This window comes from Desarmillaria tabescens (assembly GCF_030435595.1).
Source record: "Desarmillaria tabescens strain CCBAS 213 chromosome Unknown EV420scaffold_38, whole genome shotgun sequence".
Lineage (NCBI taxonomy): Eukaryota > Fungi > Basidiomycota > Agaricomycetes > Agaricales > Physalacriaceae > Desarmillaria > Desarmillaria tabescens.
In genome coordinates, this window is record NW_026848337.1 from 295,281 (window position 1) to 317,591 (window position 22,311).

Genomic DNA, 22,311 nt, shown 5'->3' on the forward strand with positions numbered 1-22,311 from the left:
AAATTTGTACCTGTAATGAAGCTGGCCTCCTTAGATGCGAGGTATGATACCAAGTTGGCAATATCAGCCGGTGTCCTGTTTCTTCCTACATCGCTCCATTCTCTTACATCTTTATAGTATTGTTCCGGATTACTGGGGTTGATAGCACTGGCAATGCTGGCACCTCAGGTTGACAGTTAGTGTATGAATAAGCCATAGAAGAGGAAAGAGCATACTCATGTCAGTTTCAATATAACCTGGTATGCACCATAATTAATGTGATTAATACATGTAACATAGACATGCCTGGAGCATAAGTAGGGCTGCGCACCATACTGTATATGGTATACAGCCGTAAGGTCCTGGTCTTAGTCAGTAACAGAAGTTACCATATACCGTACTGTAAAACATAATCTGAAAGCCTTTCAGTGTTGGTACAGATATCTTACGGCTATCCATGGCCGTTTATGACTGTCAATAAATAAAATGTGTCTATTTAATTGTACTCTAGCTCATTACTCATTCAAAGTCTTACCAATAGCCACATGCTCATGCCAGAGATGATGTTTCATATCCCCTGACTCACTCTCAATGGAGAAGCCGTTTTACATGGCGGATCATGACGTTCTGTCACCTGTGACCGAGTGTGACCAGGGACGAGAGGGAAGGCAAACAGCCGAGCCGAGTCGGCCGAGACACGCCAAGGTGAACGCTCCTGCGGCGAGACACGGCGGCGGACCCAAAAGAAAGACAGCACACCCAACCGACCGCAATGCGATCAAATGAAGGAAGAGGAGGCGCGAAAGAGCGGAGGAAAAAAGGAAAAAGGACGTGTACTGACTGGACTGCGACGAGAGAGAAAGAAAGGAAGAAAAAAGGATAGGATAGAAGGAAGAAAAAGGACGTGTACTGAAACTGAACTAATGTAATTTAATGGGGAGACCAAGACCGAGAGACAGAGACAAGACAAGACAAGAGAAAGAAAAAAGAGAGGAAAGAAAAGAAACTCACAAACTGTAAGCAACTGGAGGAGCCATGAATGAAATTGATAGCGATGGGTAGGAAAGCGAATGAACGAAGTGACGCGAAGCCAAACCTCTTTTTATACAATACAAAATACATCAAGAAGAGAAGGACCAAAGAGGTCAGTCAGGGATGTGTGGGGATCTGCCGTATGTAGCGCATCGTGTTGTTGTGTAAATGAATGTGAAATGTGAAGTGACGTGATTATACATCAAACCAAACCAAGACCGAGGTCAGGGATATGTATCTGTATCTAGGGGATCTGCCGTATTCTTCTTATTTCAAAAAATAAAGGTAAACGTCTTTGATAGAGCCAAAACGTCTTTGATTTTCTCGGACCGTACCTTGAAATGTCTTTATGTGCACTTCCTGATGCTTCCAAACCACCGTCAGTCCCTGCCAAAAAAGTTTGGAAGTTTTCTCGAGCCTGAAAAATGACGTTCACTACAACCTCGCAAGACGTTCAGCCCAGCCTCGTGTCAATGTCGTATTGTATTATATTTCGGCCATGTAGCTTCCGCTGCCTTACAGTGGCAAATTCTTTTTCATGTTCGCCACCTTAGTTCAGTTGTCTTTATCAATGTCACAATGTCAATGTTTATTTACTACTGAATGCCCAGTACATCAAACTTGAAATACAATGGAGAGAAACGTATATATTTTATTCAATGTCCCATTCAAGGCTCAAACCAAGTCCTCAATATCTAAATAAACACCTGACCGGGTTGTCGCAACCCTGGTCATGAGGTTCTGGGACGTACGACTCCGAGGTCTGGTGAGCCAATTGGCGAGGAAGAACAGGTGCGCGGCCAAAATACAAGAAGAACATATCACAATAATGAGCCGCAATAGAATTTTCAATGCTCAAAAACTCATCCTCGGTCCAACCAGTGGATTTTACCACATCCAGGAATGCCTGGATGATTCCCATCCCACGTCTTCATCAGCTTCTTCATTGCGAATATGTACGGGGCTCAGTTGCAGCCATAAATGATGGGCGAGGCCATAATTCAGCAGAGCCGACATCGATTTGTCCTGGTAGTTGCCAGTCCATCAGGAAAGCAACGGAAGACATCCAGTGCTCGTATGCCATCACTTGTGTTCACTGTGGCTCGTCGATGCAGCGCTCTGAACTCACAGCGGAAATTCACCTCCGACAGTTCCCAGCATATCTCCATACGCTTCCTCCCTTGTAAGGGTCTCATATGCCTTTCCTCACCAAAACGCCGTTGACGCATTGTTATCCGCACGGAGAGGGAATTCTGCATAGCCTTCCATGATCTTTGTCACCTCCTGCCGCCGTCTCGTTGCTAGCCCACCACTCTCTCCCGCTGAATGCAGAAATCCCAGCGCCAACACAGTCCGCCACTCTTGATGATACAAGTTTGGAGGTACCCGCTCTGTTACCTGTGAGACGTGCGAACAAAGGTGTTCGCAGACGCAACCAAGAAATCAGAAAGGAGTTGACTTTTTCCTCCGTATTCACAGTGGCAATGATATCTGGCCTAGGGAAGGCGTATTGCGATTCCCTCGGAATCGCGGTTGGCTGTGGACGACCAGAGGAATGACAGCGAGAAGGATTCGCATCCACGGCCAGTAGTCCATGACGCCACGGCTCGATCAATGGCGGAAGTAGAGGGTGTTGAGGGTCCATCAGCTGATGAGGTTTCCCAGACTGTGGTCTGCACTTTTTATGATCTATTAAACACGTTAACGTCCACTTTAAAAACCAAAACAGAGAGAAACACCCACACGGAGAATATCGAGACGTCGATGACGACGCTGCAGTGAGAGGAACATCTGGACGACCCAGGATGATGGGGGACGCCAACGCAAATGGATCGATCCATCGACAAGAGTGCAACACGCTGCTCTTGAATCTTCGAGTATTTCCGTGGATCTCTGGATGACCCTACAAAGACAGAGGGCAATCGCAGCGCGCAAGGACCCTGCAGCCATGGCGAGGTCGCAAATTCAGTGAGGGAATCCACACGGGTACCTGGGAGGTTCTTCATGTCCACAATGTGCCAGACTGGTATTCCCGCCTTGAAAAATCTCTGGAGAACTGTTGCATCCTGGACGTACGCACCCACAAGACTCTCATCAACAGGCATGGCAGGCACTGTCGGTCTCGGGAGAGTCCATGAGGGGCTTGAACACGGTCATGTACTCGACAAAGGCCCTAAGTTCCAGGGCCACATGCTGAGTTTCTGCGAACGTCAAGCAGATGCGTAGGAAGGATGTTGGTAGAGCATGCAGACGCCCGAGAAGCAACTCAATGACATTCAGGTGTCCACGCATGCTACAGGGACACAGGTGCGCTGCCATTGACTGAGTTCATCGACTCAATGACGACTTTGCAAGCGGCTTGAATTTTGAGAAATGTCGAGTAACGCAGACGACCAACTCCCTCCACGAGACTGTCTGGGTCGCACTCAACAAAATCGTACTTTGTCAAGCTGCGATACAGCGGATGGAAGGGATCGTTTGGAGAGGCAGGAGCTATCCAGCGTATGCAAGCCAGATGAGGAAACTGCTCGACATAGGCCTGTGGCCATTGGAGCGGGTCGTCGTGGCCGTATCGAAAGTTTTCCCGCATGTATACCTCCCGGTTCGCCCCAAGGGGAGGCCTGCAGATGATAGAGGAGTTTGGGGTGACTATGAAGGAGTCGGAACCATCCAAGATGATACCGTTCTTGCCGTCAAAAGGACCCAAAGCTAGCATAGTTGTTAATATATGACCAGTCACAAGCTACGTCAATGAACGTACGAAAAGTGGGATTTGCCTTGTGCAAGAGCAATCTCGGATCCCCGCGAACTTTGGAAGGCGTCCAGTCGACCGGCAGCATGGTTTATCCTGCAAACGTTGAGATTCTGTCAGCAACGGTGGCTGGAGACAACACAGGCGACGAAGATTGAAGATTGTCTACGGCCATTAGGACACCCGTGGGCCGCCGAGGTTCGTCCAGCGTTGAGGCAAAGCGGAGGGCACATAGGACTGCCGACGAAAGACGTCACGCCACAGCGACAACACCATCGGTGTTAATCGCGACTCACACGATCCGCCGATGAAGGACGTCAAACGGGAGTAGCGACACATTCGTGTCAACCGTGATGAATCCACCAGAAGAGAAGAACATATATAAAAAATCTCATCGACGAAAGACGTCAAATGAGATAGGCGACACATTTGTGTCAACCCTCAGAAATTAACTAGGTGGTTGTACTCACCTTTGTGTGTAGATTGATGGCCAAGACTTGAGGTGGGAGAGTGAGCGAAAGCGAGAGAGAATTAGTGGTGAGTGGTGAGCAGTGAGAGCGAGCAGTGAGCATGGGAGACAAGGGCACGCAGCGCTTGATTGACGCGTCTAACGCACGGGCCATCAGAGAGGCGTGCCGGTGAGCCGGATGCGCTTAATTGGTATCCCTGGGCGCTTCGCGTTGGTGGCTGTGGCTGACTAAATGCCACACAGTGCTTAATTGGCGCTGTACCGGTGAGCCGACGATGCACTTAATTGGTACCTTGGCGCTTGGCCTCGGTGGCTATGGCTGACTAAGTGCCACGACGTGGCACTTAGGCATTTGGCCTGCTCTCTCCTCCACTGCTCACCCACTGGCTTGACCCTCTTGGGTCGGCTTGTCCGTTTGACAGTCTTTCGTCGTCAGACCATAGGGCTTGACGGATGCCATTTTTCCTGCTCTCTCCACTGCTCACCCACTGGCTTGACCCTCTTGGGGGTCGGCTTGTCCTGTTTGACGTCTTTTGTCATCAGGACCATGGGCTTGACGATGCCATCTGGCCGCTATCCTTAGCATCTTTTGCTGGGATAATCCTTCTCTTTTCTCAGTCTCTGTCGATTTTGCTCCCTTGTCAAGCGTGCATGTCTATCGATGACTCGCGCTGTGCTTGTATCCTGCTGGGACTGATACTCTTGTGTCAGCGGTACCACTTGGCATGTTTTGCCAGGTGGTACACACCACGAGTGTTGTCTCCTGGTCGGTCTACGGTAAGTTTCTTTTAAATCTGCTGTCAATTCTAAATTTTCAGACTTACTGAACAGGCGGCCAGTGTGTATTGCCTTGTTCTTGCCATTCCTGGGCACTCACCCTCGTCATCCTCGCCTCTGTCCCCACTCTGGTTTTAGTACAAGCCTCCTCCCAGGCGGTAGCCTGGTCCTCTCCTTTCCATCGAACGATCCCAAGAATCCTGTCGCAGCCACGCTTATTGACCATGCTGTGTCTGCAGTTGCTACTGTCAAAGCGTTCAATGCAGCATCTCAGGAACGCGACTCTCTAAGCACCGTTCTCGACCGCGTCAAGGTCGCCGACAAAAAACTCATTGCAGTCTGGGGTCTTACATCAGGCCTGTCGCAATTCGTCATGATGTCCGTGTTCATGCAAGCCTTTTGGTTTGGGTCGAAGCTGGTCAAACAAAGCAAAGTGGAACCAGGGGATGTTATGGCCGTATTTTGGACTTGCCTCATCGCTACAAGTAATCTGCAGATGTGCATTCCCAAGTTCATCACGTTGACGAAGGGGAAATTTGCCATGGTGGCCTTGCTCGTGCTTGCTGACTCGGAAGAGGCAGGTGCTCTGACTCCCGTATCTCCATCGTATTATTCCCGTGCATCGATCTTTCATGGCCGCCCAGTAAGGTCGACGCATTTGCCCAAAATCATACCGTCCAAGTGTCATGGCGAGATAGCACTCCATAACGTCACCTTCGCAGTATCCCTCCCGACCTTCCGTACTGGTCCTGCGAGACGTCTCCATCTATCTTCCCGCTCTTCCCGCTTCAGAAACCACTTTTGTTGTAGGGAGCTCCGGACCCGGAAAGTCGACCATTGCGTCACTTCTCCTTCGGTTGTATAAGCCTCGGAGCGGGCAGATAGAGCTTGACGACCAAGATATTGCCTATTTGGACGACAACTGGACGACTGAACACATCTGTCATTTCCCAAAACTGTATCCTATCTGACATAAGTGTTCATGACAATGTTGCCATGGGACTTGCCGGAAGTGAAACTGGGAGAAAGCTGGAACACGCGACGAGGGCAGAAGTCATGCAGGCTTGCCAGGCTGCTATGATTCCTGATTTCATCCGCGATTTACCTGACGGATATGAGACGAAGCTAGGCAATGGAGGTGCGAACTTGAGCGGTGGTCAGAAGCAAAGGCTAGCTATTGCGCAAGCACGATTAAGGAATCCTTCTGTATTAATTCTTGGTGAGCTTTTACCCAAACATTCGAACCCTATCGTGTTCTTATCTTTATTACCAGATGAAGCTACTTCTGCCTTGGATCCTACTTCTCGCGTCTTGGTGTTCGAGGCTATCAAGCAATAGCAGGAAACCCGAACCACCATTGTCATCACTCATGATCTGTCGCAGATCACGTCGAAGGACTTTGTCTATGTCTTGAAGAACGGTACCGTCATCGAGCAAGGCTATCGCGCTGACCTTGAGCGATCTGAAGGTGAATTCAAGGCAATGATGGGCTCCCAAGCGGTTGCAGATGTGTCAACAATCGACGATACAGAGCGCCCAGAATCGGTAACAACGGAGGGGGATGAGGAAAAAGACTCAGTCTCTCAACCGTTCTCGTACGTTCCAACCATCCTGGTGCCTGAATAGTGCCATCCTTGGTCACTGGATGTTCGACGTGGTGGCGGACTTGACGTCGAAAAGCAGCGGGCCTACGCCTTTTTGTCCCGCTGTCGTTCGGTCTTGAGAGTCTCAACAACTTAGTCGCTTTATTCTTGCCGACGCATTCACAGCCCAGCACTCAGAGAGACGACGACGACCTTCCAGCGTTCAGGTTATCCCCGCATTTCCGCCGCCCCCTTCTCAGACTCTCACTACCCATACGCGCCTGATACAGCCTTCAATTCACACTAACCTCGCCAGCATTCTCTCACCATTCCGCAACTTCTTTGTTGATCAAGAAGGATAATTGTGCTGTGACGAGACGGAGGTCGACTAGACCGTCTCGCATGAACCGACGCAGAGCGACTCTTGCTGACATTCACGAGTTACTGGATCCGGTCGCGGATACCAAGGTGGAGAAGAATTTGTCTTCATCATCTGAAAAGAGTCTACAGTTGTCTCCCGACAATGACTGACCCCATTCATTTTGGGGTTTAATGAGGGACGTCTATCTGACTGTACCCTACAAGCCGCTCAGTCGTATTTGCTCTGATCATTTGCTTGCTGAGCGGCGGTACTGTCACCCCCATTTTCTCCTTCGTCCTTTCTCGACTTTTCTTTGAGGTTTCTAACGAAGCCCAGAACACCTCTGTCATCAACACCTTCGGCGCCATCGTTCTCAGCATCGCAGCTGTTGATGGTCTTCTCATGGGCTTGAAATACTTTATCATGGAGACTCGCATTCCTGCACCATCTTGAAGCAGGACAAGAAGTGGTTTGACAAGTCCGAGAACAGTGCTGCTCGGTGCAATTTTAAATGAAGGATGGGGACGACGCGCGGACGCTTATTGTTATCGTCATTGCACAGTTTGTTGTGGTCAGTGCCATGCTCACTGTAGAGTTTCTATGGGCGTTGGTACGTGGGTGGCAGATGACGCTCGCCAGGGTGTGCTATTACTACTGTCTTTGCCGGAGTGATGGCCCTTCAAGCCAAACTCGTCGCAAGCTGGGATTATGCAATAAACGCGTCCGAGTAGATGTTTCAAAAGTTTACTACGAGGTAAATTGTTTGACATCAGGTCTAGAATTGAATACGTATCTGACTCTTCTAATATAGACCATCACTACTATTCGTGGAATTCGGGATAGCGTTCAAAAGTGTGTTTCGTAGCGAATCATAGGAGCATTGATACCGCCGCAAAGCGCGTACTTTATTGTTGAATCTCCGTTGATACAGACAAATCTCCTGGTATCTTGCGATCATCCTTGGATGGGACAGTCAGTTCCAACACTGTTGGCTTTGCTTATCCTGAACGTCACGATATTCTTCCAACCGTGGGTGATCTCTTCTGATCCCGCCAAACTTGTTGACACCGCATTCATCCAGGCTAGACTGCTGCCCTAAATGTCGTACTTGCACCTCCAAAAATTGGGATTCGGGAGGTGCAAGTACGTCATAACTGCTCGTCTGCGTATACCTAAACTTCACGTATGGATATACTCTACCCACCATAAACCCCAGTTGTGATTGCCCTTTCCGACCTATGGTTGGTTTGCGCAACTGGTCTCCTAGCTGTCCCATGAGTGCCAGTGATGGATTCCTGCAGCTGGGCTTGATGATGCGCCTCAGACTATGATACTATGTACTGCGCAGATTTAGAACCCTCAAGGTTGCCTTGTATTTCCAGATATTATATTCATGCTGCTTTTTCTGCCATCATCTTTTGTCAGCAAGTAGTCGGCTCTCAGACAACCCCTATAGCAGCCTCTTCCTCTTACCATGGGTGTCAAAGGCGGCTGGGATGTTTGTTTATTTTTCTCCTGTGATTCGTATGCTAGTTCTAACATCTTCCTTTGCAGCTTCTGAACCCTACAAGCTCTGTATCATTCGTCGACTGGTCTTCCCAGAAGATATCCACCGGCGCTGTACATGAGTTCGTTCCACGTATAGGCGTAGATGCTAGGTAGCTATATCTAGTGTATTATACATATCAAGTCTAACTAGTATTACCTCTTTCTAGTGGATGGATGTCTGCAGCGACATTCCATCATGGGCAGACGAAGAGTCCAGCCCAAGCGTCACTTTTCAAACGACTAGGACGCCTATTTCATCTCCCAGTCATACCTTTATTCGTGTTCGATGGCCCACACCGCCCTACTTATAAGCATAAAAAGATTGTGAAGAAGATGCCAATCTGGTTAACCAATGATTTCAAGCGACTGCTGGAAGGATTTGGGTTCTCCTATTGGGACGTATGGCCTGTTCTTTTCTTTTCTTTTCTCTTCCTGACATGAAACACAGGCTCCAGGCGAAGCAGAGGCTGAGCTTGCGATGCTCTCATGCCTTGGCCAGATTGATGCTGTGATGTCAGAGGACTTTGATACCATGCTATTTGGTGCTCAGCAAGTGATTCGGATGTGAGAGCAACAGTTACATTTTATCAGTGTGATTTTTAAACATATTTATTAGCAAAGAGGAAAGCAACTCCAAATATCTGATCGAGGTTCATGAGGCCAGATCCCAGTTCTCCTGCAACAATCTTGTAATGATCGCGTTACTCGCAGGGGGTGATTATGATGTAAGTTACGCAATGTTTTCAGTTGATATAGACTCATTCTTATGTGATAGGATGGAATTCAAGGATGTGGCGTCCAAACTGCAGCTAATATCGCAAAGTCAAGTGTTGGAGAATGGCTGTTTGATGCCCTTGAAGCATCCGAAGTTGATGATTATGCCGCTGTTGCCTCCGCATGGCGTCGGGACCTTTGCACGGCATTGGAAAAGCAGGGGGCTGGCCGTCTTCATTCTTGGCAGCGTTCGCTAGCTTCACGTATCCCGCTTGACTTCCCGAAGGTGTCGGTTCTCATCCAATATATTCACCCAGTGACATCCCAATCCAATGGGGCGGGTAATCTACCTGCCGCTCCATCGCTGCGTCAACCGGACATATCCCAACTCGCAAAGCTATGTGAGGAGCTCTTTGTTTGGGGACATTTGATGGGCATCATCCGCAATTTCCGTGATCATGTCTTCCCAGGATTAGCCACCCGTGACCTGCTTCAAGATCTATGTAAACGACGGGGACTCTTGAAAGACGACGACACTCATATCTCCCAGCATGCTATAGTTTCCAAAGTACGTGCTGTACGTGTGAATCAACGCGAACGATCACATTCGGAGTTATATGTATCTCTCATCATTCCCGGTGAAATCCTAACTCAGATCACCTCTGCGATTGATGGGACATACAATACCGATACCACGTCAGACGAGTACGATCAGTTTGTGAAGAAACCCCAAGTTCATGCATGGCTCTCTCGTGTATTGGCCCTTCATGCACGGCCGAACATCTTGGATGATACACAACATCAGACCCTCAAAGCTGGCAAAAAACGTAAGACAGTGTTGCGACTGCAGCCTATTTACGCGTGTAATTTTGCAATCTAGAGTGTTTTACACGCATACTGAGAAATAGTGAGCAAGCGGACTAAAACTACGCGTCGACACTAATGCTACGTGGTGCAATGATATGGAATATAACTTATGGCATAAGAAGCAACGGGATTCTAAACAGGACTTAGTCACAGCACTGTACCTGACGGGCATGCGTGATGAGAAGGCCAAACCCTATACCCAATGCCTTAGGCTCTAACTTACAGGCACACTCGCGGGAGCTAGATAAAACCTTGAAGATTGCACTGGCACTGAGAACACTTAGCACGCTCGCTAACTGTGACGCACCGTACCTGAAAATCCAGGGAAATCCTTAAGCGAGCTGACAGATATCACCGGCACGAGCTTGGGCAATGGGCTTCGGCTGAAGTCCACGAGCCCGCGTTCCATTGTTCTGAGTCCCATTGTTCGAAGACTCACTTGTTGCCATGTCTACGAGAAGCCTCTGTGAATCCAAGAAAGAAGTCCTGAACGACATACGCCAGAACTGATAGTTCCGTGCACCTAGACCTGTCGGTCGCTAGAGAACGAGCCCGCGGGTGTCGGGAGAGCACCTCTTGGCACGCGTTTAGCGAGCTCACTATAGAAATGAGACTAAAACTGGGAAGTCCGACTCGGATGCTCAGTAAGGCAGCGGTGGCAACGTGCTACGCATGTAGGAGTCTGGGTACTGCGCGATGTTTGTAATTCTAATTCCCCTGTAGTATAAGTAGACTGGTTACAGTAGGTAGAGGCCAGGTTTCGAGCCCCCGAGTTCCCGTGCACGTGTTGAAGGCGGTACTGTAACAAAGGATCAGTTTGTGACTTCGAGCTGTGCATAGAATTAGCGAGCTCACTCAGAGAAATACGAGATACCCTTTTGATAAGACTTTTGAGAACTTAGTCAGAGTGAATACAAATCAGTGACGCTGTTTCTGTTCTGTTAAGTCTGTTAAGTCTGTTCGGAGAATGTGTTGAAGTGGAAATCTGAGATCTGTTCTGTTCTGTTCTGTTCTGTTCTGTTTCAGTCTGTTCCGTGTCAGTTCTGTTCGAAGTTCCGTTTCTGAATCTGTTTTCCGAGCACTTCTGAAGTGTTCTTGAGTCGAGATAACCTGCTGGAGTTAGTTGGAGAACCCCTACATACAGTTGTGTAGCGAGCGGGCTAAGTCAGTGCTTGCCTGTGGTGTTCTTTTAGCGAGCTCACTAAAGTTTCAGCATGTATTGCCTCTGTTTCTGTTGGGATCAGTGTCCCTTGTGTATTATAACTCAAATCTGCCTTGAAGGTTGCGTCGCGCCAGTGAACGACCTTCCTGTAAAAGTTCCTAGACTTAGGAAGTCATTAGAGAAAGCTTAGCTTCGCTAAGAGCGCTGAGAATAAGAGAAACTCTTCAAGATATTGAAGTATAGTTGGATCGCATTAGAAATAATCGCTCCCCCTAGAACTTACGAGGGTGATTGTAGTTTGTGTAGTTGTGTGAGTGTGTGTGTGGGTTTTTGAGGTTCGCCTTTTAGCCCGCTCACTATTCCACAGGTGCCCACAGCCAGCCTCTTCAACGGTTGAACCAAGTATCAAGAAAATGAGGCTCATCGAAGCAGAGCCAAGCCTCGCTCAGCCCGTTGGTATGTCAAGTATCCCTGCCTGTCAAATCTCTCTTACAATAACTTTTATGATGCCCTAGCTTCGACTTCTGCCAATCTACGAAACACCAGTCAAGGCTCAGCAGAACAGAACAGGTCTTACCCGGTCTTAGAGATATCTAGTGACGAGAGTGGCGAGGAAATGACAGGCAGGGCTCATTTCAATGCCATGTATGGCCTGTTTCTTACAGTTTTTTTTTAAAGAAGCCACTCCAATAAAGCGCCAGAAACGTAACTCATCTCCAAAGTACCGAATCGAAGTTCGCTATACAGTGAAAGGGGAGATCCTGGAGCTATGCACAGATGACGAGAATGGATTCTAAATAGGAGCACCTACCCCTCTTTTTTTCATATATATAGATAGCATATCATGGACTTTATCGCTTGACTCACTGTTCTCTCTTCCTCTCAGTATCATATGGACATGAACATGACCAATGATATCACAAATGCGCTAGGAATTCGCAAGGTCCTAGAAACCCTATCCTCAGATTTAGAGATCATAGACGACATTGAGGGTGAGCAGGAGAGTTGCGGTGTGTCCAATGAGTACGATGGTAATATGCAGATGGACCTGAGTGCATCGGACGATGTTGAGGAGGTTTTAGCCAATATTAGCGAAGCATCAAAGGGTGTCATGGAAGGCACTGATGCTGCATATAAAAGGTCAACTGTTATCCTCAGTTTCTGATACCCTGCATTATTCTAACGTTCAACACTTACACAGGGTCATGATGGCATTTAATAACTTCCTCATTAAGGAGAACATCATCCAGCCAGGGCACTAATATATTCAATCTGCAGAAGCTTGACCTGAATATTGACTACTACATCGTAGGATTTATTATGAAAAAGTATGCCTGAGCATTCAGTCCATATCATGTCTATCTGACTTGACGAGGTGTGATGATATTGATATGCATGGCACAAGCAAAGGGCCTGACGACGCACAGAGGAGCTACTCACACGCTCAAAAGCTTAGGGCAGGCACCACCTATGGCTTCCGTAAGACTGGTCGTCGAGGTAAGGTACCTTGGAACAGAGCAACGGTGCTTGGAAACCCGTCGATCTCTGATCTCGTGTCCTCATACATGTTGGGTCTGCACAAACGCAAGGTACGCTGTGAAACTCATCAGTAATATATGTAGGCTGATGAGAAACAGGTCGCCAAAGGCAAAACTTCAACTAGTGCTCGAGCCATTGGTCCTGTATGTCTCTGTTTCTGTTGTCGAAAACTCATTACATCTTTTACTTTCTAGGGTATTCTGAAGCAGCTCTATGTGCATAATCATAAGCACGAAAACTGGGATAATAATCACCTGTCCCAGGGAAACTGGTGCGGAGGAAACATGCGGCGATTGCTCCAGGCTGTCTACCTCGTAGCGTTTACATGCTTACTCCGCATTGACGAGGTGTTGAACATTCAGGCCCACGAGGTTGATCTCTACAATGATGAAGTTGATAACACTGCCTGTGTTTCGATCACCCTTCCTTTTCGTAAAAACACGCAATTTGGTGGTAAGTGCATTTTGCTGCTACAGTGCCATTGCCTGCTGACTTGTTTGGGATAACAGACATACCTCTGTTTGTATTACGAGAACTGCCAGAACATATGGCGCATCTCTGTCCTGTTCGAGCTCTCGCCACATGGATTGGCACCTCAAGGATTAACAAAGGGAATCTTTTCCCCAACATCGATAAACGCGACCAGTCCCAACACTGCCAAGAACACCGCAATGGTAAGGTATGGGTTCTATATGCAAGTGGTCCATGCTCATTCGGAACTTTGTTAGAAACCAGAGGTCTTCCTGCAGCTCTTTCAGAATAACCTGTGGGACTTGGGTATCACACCATATCCCTATGGTACACATTCTTTTCGCCGTGGTGGATGCCAGTGGTTCTCATGTGATCTTCATTGGTCAATTCGACAAATCTGTGAGTGGGGTGGTTGGAGCTTGGACTTTTCACATATGACAATTGTCAAGTATTTGATTTCATCAAATGACACTCCTGACTCTTCATCGTGATGAATTTTTCAAGCTTGACCGCCAAGTAGTCAAATGCTGGACCTGTGGACGAACATGTCCATGTGCTTAATTTTAATTGTGTAGTTATCTCATGTCACAAAGTAAATAAGAAAAACATTGTAGCATTCCAAAACTACGACATGAACTGTGAACTAAACATCCTCATTGCAACTAATTCCCATCTTCTTCCTATAGTGTCAGGGCAATTGTTGGACCATCCTTCATGGCAACCAATTTCCTACCCCTTTTATAACCAAAGTGATTGATAAAATCATCACCATACTCAGCTGTCACTTGTTTTGCTAATTTGAGATTTGCAGGCTGTTCATCGCTCTAAAAGAATTTTTTTGATTCGAGAGAATTTCAGCCTCTGTCCTCGAGAGTCGGAAAACTCGGCCCAGAAGGCTTCAGGTGTCTCGAATGCCTGATATGCTTCAATAAAATGCTGAAGGCAAGAGGTGAGAATATGAACAACAGAAAGAAAAGCAAACATACTTTCCAATCTAGCCAATTGCTCTTGAGTTTTTCCCATTCGTTCCCTGTTTTTTTATTGAGTTTGTAGATGTCTTTCCAGTACTTTATTGGAACCTGGGCGACCATGGATGATGATTGGATAATCAACGGATGGGGCCCAGTCTGGATTACGATCATCCCAGCACCGAATGAGACTTTCGAGATTTGATGCATAGCAGAACGGTTTAGTCGGCAGAACGTCACCCTGATGAACAGTTATGGTCTGGCCATCAGCAAAGACCAACGAGCACTGAATTGGGTTGATGGCAGTATCATCAGATGATACTGGAGCATTCCCGTCGAGTTCAGACGTCGGCAGAGCAGGTGGAGAGAGCAGCATGGATGGTGAAGTCATCTGCATGGGCTCAAAGGGTGGTAGGATCGGTGAGTCTGGTCGGTCCACAATACCAGAGAAGACTTCAGTCGAACTTGCAGTGAGCCCCATAATGGTCGAGTCGAAATCCATGGAGGGACAGGGGGTTTCAGGTGATACAGTCGAAGACAAGGACGAGGGGGAGGAGTTTTGATGAGCAGCCAACCGCTCCTCGACTGATAGAGGCAACACACTGGACAAAGTCAGGGACTCACAAAAGGATTCTGTGCATTGGAGATGGCTGTCAGGTCGAATCAACAGTGAAAAGTAATGACACTGTACCATACCAGGCTTTTGCGCACTATGATTGTGGACACTGTTGACCCCAGGTTCTGGGAGATGGGTATTGCAGAGATTCTGTGCATGTTCTTCTTCTTTCGCTATCTTGACCATAAGAACTTCAGCCTGAAAATGCAATCAACAAACCAAGCATGAACAGGAACAAAAACGGACTCACCCAAGGTATGAAGCCGTCTATCTTGGCCTGGCTACGAGTATCCTCGAATCTTGACGTAGGGAGGAGTACCCTTTGAGGGTTGCTCACCGGTATGCTCACCTCATGAATGCGGGTTGCTCGACATGTGTCAGCTTCCTCTTCGTAATAGCACCATCCCTCACCACCCTCACTCCCTTGTGAGGAATACGCGTCGGAGTGAGAATACTGTGAGAGGAGAGGGAGATGAGCTCGCATCTGTGTATGGCATGAATGAACGTACTTTGCCTTCCACTTTTCCATCCCGGCTTGGCTGAACTTCACAAGCCGCTCATGAAGCGTCATTTTGTTGCCCGTATGTGCGAGTCCGAAACGCTGGCAAAGTTCTGCAAACCAGGGGACCTTGTGTGTAAGAGACCTGGGGAATGGCATCAGTCAAAGCAAGACCAGCAAACAGGAACAACATACAGGTCAATTTCCTCCGTTTGAAAATTGCTGTTCTCATCAAGCCAATTTTTATTAGGGCCATCTTGACGAGGGCAAGGGAAGACATATTGCTGCTGCTGCTCTGGTGGCAGCACGTTTGGAGGCAGTGGAAAAGAATCCATGATGAGTCTGAGTGTGTTGGTGGATGCGCGTCGCTGCCGTTGAACAAGTTGCCTCCTCCTAATGAAGAAGAAAGCGAGGACGAGGATGCCGACAAAGGACCCTGTGAGACAAGCAGCGAGACGAAGGCCATGATCGGTGGCGTCGTCGTTAACCCTGGCGGCAAAATGTCTGGGTTTAGTCAGGGGTGTGGTGTGGAGAGAGAGAGAGAGACACGATCTGGAGAGAGAAAGGGAAAATGGGAGGAGTACAATGTCTCCAAACCCAAACCCAAAAACGAGCAAGCGAGCAAAAATCAAGCGAGCATCGAGCGAGCGAACAAAAGCAGCGCTCCCCGACAAAAGACATCACGCCACAGTCACGAACTCTCACCAATCCGCTGACGAAGGACGTCAAACAGACACAGCGACACATTCGTGTCAACCGTGTCAACCATTGGAATCCACCCACACGCACAAACACAAAAATCTCATCGACGAAAGACGTCAAATGAGATGGGCGACATATTTGTGTCAACCCACCCAGAGGGAAAAGAGAAAGGGCCAAGACCCCCGCGGAGGCAGTAGGGGAGGGAGCCAAACAGATCGTGGAGATGGTCACAGGGACGGGAAACGTCTTTGTGGCTGTGACAACAATTGATCCCAGGAGTTGCCACGTGATGGGACCATTGTTACTCCGAGGGAAGTCACCATCGTCTGGATCAGAATTGATTTTATTCATTCCAGCTGAGGAAAATGAGCAGGAGTGATAGGGATCCTCACTATACCCATATATGGGTATGACCATCAACTATATGGGTTGGATGTGGATACGGATATCCCATACCCACAACCCTACACAAGAAATCCATGAGCCATATGGGTCAGTACGGTAATAGGTCTGCCTGTATTATGGGTATATGACTGTACCTGTACTTAAAACATGTATATAAAACTACGGCACAAAGTTTTCCTCATCATCATTATTAGCTAGAAGTTCCTCAACAGTGTTGTGAGCAAGTCGAAGCCTATGTTTGACCAGCATTAGAATGCGAATGGTGTCAGGCTTTAGCCAGGCTCAGCGCAGAGAAATAGTATCTCTACTTCCAGAAAACACACACTCTACTGCTACTGCAGAACCTGACATTGAGTATGATGTTAGCAAGAATGAAGCATGATCCAGAATGCAATCATACCTGGGATTGATAATAGGTCATGGGCTAGGCGATACAATCATGGAAAGTCATGATGGCGAATGTACCACCAATTCACTGGGTTAGTCATCCGAAAATTCTCCTTTGGGAGAGAGAAGTATCGCTCAAGCTCATCCACAGTGACCACAGAATCATCGTCATCATCATATTGAGATGTGAAGTCTACCTTTTGAGGAGATCCATCAAGGAATGTAGATCCCAATGGTCCAGCTGCTGGGGATGATGGAGTATCAAGACAATTAGATGTTGTAGAAGGGTAGTGATGGTCAAAGTAGTCTTGCAAAAGCTGCTTTGAGCTCTCGAGATAAGTATCCAGATCGGCATCATTTTTGTAGTCCCGCTTTAACCCTTTGGTGTATGAGATTCGAGGATCAAGAACTATGGAAGAATTATTAGACCCTGGTCATGTCACATAATGGATAACTTACGAGCAGCCCATGTATAGAACGGTGAATCATCATACTTGTAGTAGTAGTCGCTGAGTTTGTGATGCGCATCTAATAGGCCCTTCTTCAACTTGGGAGGTGTTGTTGGGGGAAGAGTGGCAATAATCTTTTTAACATCGTCTTGAAGGCCCCGAAAAATAGCATGAGTTGTAGAGAGCATTGGCTTGGTTGTCGTCGACATTTGTGTGGTTGCTGAACAGAATGCTTTCAGCCACTTCGTGACCATAGAGATCGCCTCCTAGTCATCACTTGAAAGCTCAAGGGAGCATAGGTCTTGATTGATGGTGACAAATTGGTCAACCACAGCATGATATTTGAGAGCACGGCCTGAATGATACCTTAGTACAATTGAATATAGTACTAGAAGTGAATGAATACTTATGAAGCATCTGATGAGTAGAGGACCACCGTGTTTGCACATCAAGAATAAGCATATGTGCGCCAGTAGTCACCGAACCCACAGCAGCCACTGCAGCACTTGCTATTTGTTGATACCATGCTTGTCATTGCTGGGGACTTGACCATACAGCTTGAACAACCTTTTGAAGCTGATATGAGTTAGAACAGTGTACTGAACACCCTGGAGTTGATAAATTTCTTACCTTCAACACAACTGTGTTCAGGCTTGATGATCCTGCAAATGACTCAAAATCATTGGAATTCTCAGGTTCAGCTTCCTCATCTAATAACGCAGCCTCATCATCATGAGAAGCATCAAGTGGAGCAGATATTGAGTCCTGGTAAGATGAAGTACAGCTATCCTTTGCTTTTTTCCCATCGTCTTTGGATATTGCACCAATTCCTTCTAATAACTATATAAATATACTTCAGAATTATATTGGTTTGCATTATATTCAAACGTACCTTGACAACAGTGAGATGGACTGTATGTGGCATGCAATGGAGATGTGAATTTCTGGCTGAAAACGGAATCCCTCATTCCCTGCACCTCTGCTTGATGGCTTCCACCATAGTATCGTTATTCATGGCATTGTCCATCATGAATGCCATCACCTATCGGAAAATTGTTATCATTTGAGTCCCAGTCATAACAAGAGACTTACATGGCTGACAAGGCTATATTTCACAAGTGTGTCCCATACCACCTCGGCCATGTTCTCTCCCAAATGCTCACCAACGAGTTCTTGGAAGTCGATGAGTATTTCCTCTATCAAAGAGATGCATCATCATCAAACTGCAAATAAAGCAATAAAACACTGTCATACCTAACTTTCCCTTGTTCGTAACATAATGTGCAACAATTGCTATGAACACATACCCATTGGGTGAGGTCCATGTGTCAAGTGAGATTGAAACTTTGGATTCAAGTTCCTAAGACCGGATTTAGCTGTGAACTATTGGCATGGAGAACTGCATTTCTTACCTCAAAGAACATGTGTAAACCCTTTGCAACCTCATCACCCATCTTCATAATCTTATGCTGGATGGTATCTGCAGATGGTATATGAAGTGATGGTGAGGGATGATGTGTATACTGTAACAGGCAGCGAAATTCAGGGTGTTCAACCTCTTCGAAAGGCTGGTCGCAGGCCACAATCCATTCAATAAGTAGCTGCTTGAACTTTTTCTGGTCCCAATCACCCTGTAAACAATCTTAAATACAAGCGGGAGTTTAATACAACTAGAACGTACCACAGCCTGTGCTGCCTGATGTGTGAAGGCAGCATCAAGGTCTCCAGATGCCTTGGCAAGCTTGTCTAGATATTGTGAAGCTGTCTGAGGGTCCAACGTTTTTTGTGCAGAGGCAATTTGGATCTCCTCCTCTGTCAGCGGTGAAGAGGCTGGCTGTGGGCACCTGTGGAATAGTGAGCAGGCTAAAAGGTGAACCTCAAAAACCCACACACACACTCACACAACTACACAAACTACAATCACCCTTGTAAGTTCTAGGGGGAGCAATTATTTCTAATGCAATCCAACTATACCTCAATATCTCAAAGAGTTTCTCTTATTCTCGATGCTCTTAGCAAAGCTAAGCTTTCTCTAATGAATTCCTAAGTCTAGGAACTTTTACAGGAAGGTTGTTCAGTGGCACAATGTAACCTTCAAGGCAGATTCAAGTTAAAATATACAAGGGACACTGATCCCGACAGAAACAGACGATACATGTTGAAACAATAGTGAGCTCACTAAAAGAACACCACAGGCAAGCACTGACTTAGCCCACTCACTACACAACTGTATGTAGGGATTCTCCAACTAACTCCAGCAGGTTATCTCGACTCAAGAACACTTCAGAAGCACTTGGAAACAGATTCAGAAACGGAACTTCGAACAGAACTGACACAGAACAGACTGAAACAGAACAGAACAGAACAGAACAGAACAGATCTCAGATTTCCACTTCAACACATTCTCTGAACAGACTTATCACACTTAACAGAACAGAAACAGTGTCACTGATTCGTATTCACTCTGACTAAGTTCTCAAAAGTCTTATCAAAAGGGTATCTCGTATTTCTCTGAGTGAGCTCGCTAATTCTATGCAAAGCTCAAAGTCACAAACTGATCCTTTGTTACAGTACTGCCTTCAACACATGCATGGGAACTCAGGGGCTTGAAACTTGGCTTTTATCTACTGGAACTGTCCTACTTATACTACAGGGAATTTAGAATTACAAACGTCACGCAGTACCCAGACTCCTACATGCATAGTACATTGCCACCACCGCCTTACTGAGCATCTGAGTTGGACTTCCCAGTTTTAGTCTCATTTCTATAGTGAGCTTGCTAAACGTGTGCCAAAAGGTGCTCTCCTGACACCTGCAGGCTTGTTCCCTGATGACTGACAGGTCTAGGCATACAGAACTATCACTTCTGACATATGTCCTTCAGTACTTCTTTCTTGGATTCACAGAGGCTTCTTGTAGACACGGCAACAAGTGAGTCTTTGAACAATGAGACCCCGGACAATGGAACGTGGGCTCATGGACTTCGGCTGAGACCCACTGTCCAAGTTTGCTCTGGTGATATCTGTCATCTCGCATAAGGATTTCCCTGGATTTTCAGGTACAGCACATCATAGTTAGTGAGCATGCTAAATACTTTCAATGTTAATGCAACCTTCGAAGTGTCATCCAACTCCTGTGAGCATGCTTGTAAGTTAGAGCATAGTGCACTGGGTATAGGGTTCAGCCTTCTCATCACACATGCCCATCAGGTACAGTGCTGTGACTAAGTCCTGTTTAGAATCCCATCGCTTCTTATGCCATAAGTTATATTCTGCATCATTGCACCACGTAGCATTAGTGTCAATGTGTCATTTTAGTCCACTCGCTCACTATATCTCTGTGTGTGTGTAAAACACGCTAGATTGCAAAATTCCATGCATAAGTAGGCTGCAGTCGCAACAACGCGTGGTTATGTTATAAGAAGTAAAGGGATGTGAAGTGGTGGGAGCAAGGGTACATGGGTACTGTATGAGATGGTGGAGGTGTGAACGAGAGAGAGCTATCTGCAGGTATGTACATATATATATGAATAGGTGTGCCACAGTATATATAACCACAGGCAATGAGGTAGGCATGATATGATGACTTGGGATCAGAATGGGGCAATGGGATCAGATCAGTCAGTATTCATCAGCATTCATCAGCATGAGATGTAAGCAGGGCTTACACTCTCCTCTACCCAGGAAAATTCGAGCCTACAGTCGAAGCAGCCACAGTGCGATTCAACCAAACATCAAGTGCTTTGCATTCTTCGAGTTCATGGCATGGTAACCAACAATCATCTTCAGCACCATAACCAACCCAGCGAACCAAGTATTGGAAGCCACAACTGTGCTGTTGTTCATCAATTATTTTATCGATCAGGTGTTCTTCAAGACCATCTTCCATTAACACAGGACCAGGGCGAGCATGTTCTCTACTTGGGAACAGCTCTGGATCGTTAGCTATGAAGGGACAAAGCTCAGAAATGTGGAAAGTATTAAACTTAGTCAGGGAATTAGGAATATCCAGTGTGTATGAAGACAGTTTCAGGTTGGCATGAGTTACCACATAAGGGCCATCATATCTAGGCATAAATTTTGCAACATGATTCTTATCTCTGTTTTTGTAATCTCATCTGTGATGAAACGTACTGAGCATGACATGATCACCAGTCACAATCTCGAAATCAGACTTCCTGTGGTTGTTTGCATAAGAAGCTTGACAGACTTTGTAAATAATAAGTTATCCTTTGTGGTTTCAGTGTCATCAATAAGTTGTTCTATCACATGTGCAGCATTAATGTCTTCTTGGAGGCAGCCTGGACTTAAGGCCTTTGGGACAAGAGGAGGGATCAAGCAAGATGATCATCCCATATGCAGCTAAAATCCTGAAAAGCCTGTAGAAGCATTAATCGTGTTCATCATTCCAAAATGAATATGTGATAAAGCCTTAACCTAACCATGTTGTTGTCAGTCGACATGGTAGCAGATCAATTGATTTATAGTCTTATTTGAGTGTTCAGATGAACCATCTGTCTGAGGGTGAAACGAGGAGGACATAGTGAGTTTGACTCCAGTCAATTTGTGTAGGGCTTTCCAAAATTTAGAAATAAACAACTTGTCCCGGTCGGAAACGATTTCGAGAGGAAGGCCATTTTCACAGTACCAATGATCAAAGAACAGAGCTGCCATCTTTTTTGCTGACAAGTCTGTGCATGTAGGCACCATTCTGATGTCTGAGCCGAGGCGATCGGTAAAGGTAGCTGTAACCCACTAGTAGGACAAACAAGGTCAAACTCATGATGTGACTCGCACTTCGGTCAAGTGTACAACGAGCAGGCGCAAGTGGTCTCTTTAGCAGATGACTTAGGCAGCCTAAGCGAGAGCGATTGAGTCGATAACTAGGTATATAAACCTTAGCCAAAGCTGGGGCTTAAGGCCACAGCTTGGTGCATTTAAATACAAGAGTGTAGTTCTAAAAATGGTGCTAATAAGTCCGTGTATCGTACGATGAGCTGGCATTATGGCCTGAATAGAAGTGCTGATGTGA

At 46.7% G+C, this 22,311-nt stretch overlaps 5 protein-coding genes across 5 annotated transcripts; 3 read left to right on the forward strand and 2 right to left on the reverse strand.

Annotated features, from left to right (window-relative positions):
• Positions 1 to 3,024: 3,024 nt before the first annotated feature.
• EV420DRAFT_1483163 (uncharacterized protein) lies at positions 3,025 to 7,406 on the forward strand (the record flags this gene model as incomplete). The annotated part of the gene is given in 13 exon segments (XM_060469945.1): positions 3,025 to 3,233; positions 3,292 to 3,318; positions 3,367 to 3,694; positions 3,779 to 3,961; positions 4,246 to 4,300; positions 4,944 to 5,009; positions 5,051 to 5,652; positions 5,732 to 5,967; positions 5,987 to 6,228; positions 6,283 to 6,323; positions 6,393 to 6,604; positions 6,883 to 7,060; positions 7,272 to 7,406. The coding sequence occupies 13 exon segments, from the start codon at positions 3,025 to 3,027 to the stop codon at positions 7,404 to 7,406; spliced, it is 2,514 nt and encodes an 837-aa protein (XP_060326938.1).
• A 1,021-nt stretch (positions 7,407 to 8,427) lies between these two features.
• Positions 8,428 to 10,095, forward strand: EV420DRAFT_1646969 (PIN domain-like protein; the record flags this gene model as incomplete). Its single annotated transcript, XM_060477983.1, has 6 exons — positions 8,428 to 8,451; positions 8,508 to 8,611; positions 8,669 to 8,900; positions 8,950 to 9,065; positions 9,118 to 9,226; positions 9,277 to 10,095. The coding sequence occupies 6 exons, from the start codon at positions 8,428 to 8,430 to the stop codon at positions 10,093 to 10,095; spliced, it is 1,404 nt and encodes a 467-aa protein (XP_060326939.1).
• A 2,540-nt stretch (positions 10,096 to 12,635) lies between these two features.
• On the forward strand, positions 12,636 to 13,745 carry EV420DRAFT_1630799 (DNA breaking-rejoining enzyme; the record flags this gene model as incomplete). Its single annotated transcript, XM_060476128.1, has 5 exons — positions 12,636 to 12,833; positions 12,867 to 12,926; positions 12,978 to 13,236; positions 13,293 to 13,462; positions 13,512 to 13,745. The coding sequence occupies 5 exons, from the start codon at positions 12,636 to 12,638 to the stop codon at positions 13,743 to 13,745; spliced, it is 921 nt and encodes a 306-aa protein (XP_060326940.1).
• A 95-nt stretch (positions 13,746 to 13,840) lies between these two features.
• On the reverse strand, positions 13,841 to 16,282 carry EV420DRAFT_1565213 (uncharacterized protein). The gene is made up of 12 exons (XM_060474015.1): positions 16,022 to 16,282; positions 15,935 to 16,000; positions 15,885 to 15,889; positions 15,533 to 15,841; positions 15,348 to 15,482; positions 15,211 to 15,292; positions 15,089 to 15,187; positions 14,914 to 15,036; positions 14,843 to 14,855; positions 14,334 to 14,807; positions 14,241 to 14,311; positions 13,841 to 14,177 (listed from the first exon to the last, which is right to left on the reverse strand). Exons 1-12 carry the CDS (start codon positions 16,082 to 16,084, stop codon positions 14,109 to 14,111), a joined length of 1,509 nt encoding a protein of 502 aa, XP_060326941.1. The 5' UTR covers positions 16,085 to 16,282; the 3' UTR covers positions 13,841 to 14,108.
• A 494-nt stretch (positions 16,283 to 16,776) lies between these two features.
• EV420DRAFT_1646973 (uncharacterized protein) lies at positions 16,777 to 17,489 on the reverse strand (the record flags this gene model as incomplete). Its single annotated transcript, XM_060477984.1, has 4 exons — positions 16,777 to 16,788; positions 16,845 to 16,868; positions 16,921 to 17,240; positions 17,291 to 17,489. 4 exons carry the CDS (start codon positions 17,487 to 17,489, stop codon positions 16,777 to 16,779), a joined length of 555 nt encoding a protein of 184 aa, XP_060326942.1.
• Positions 17,490 to 22,311: the final 4,822 nt, after the last annotated feature.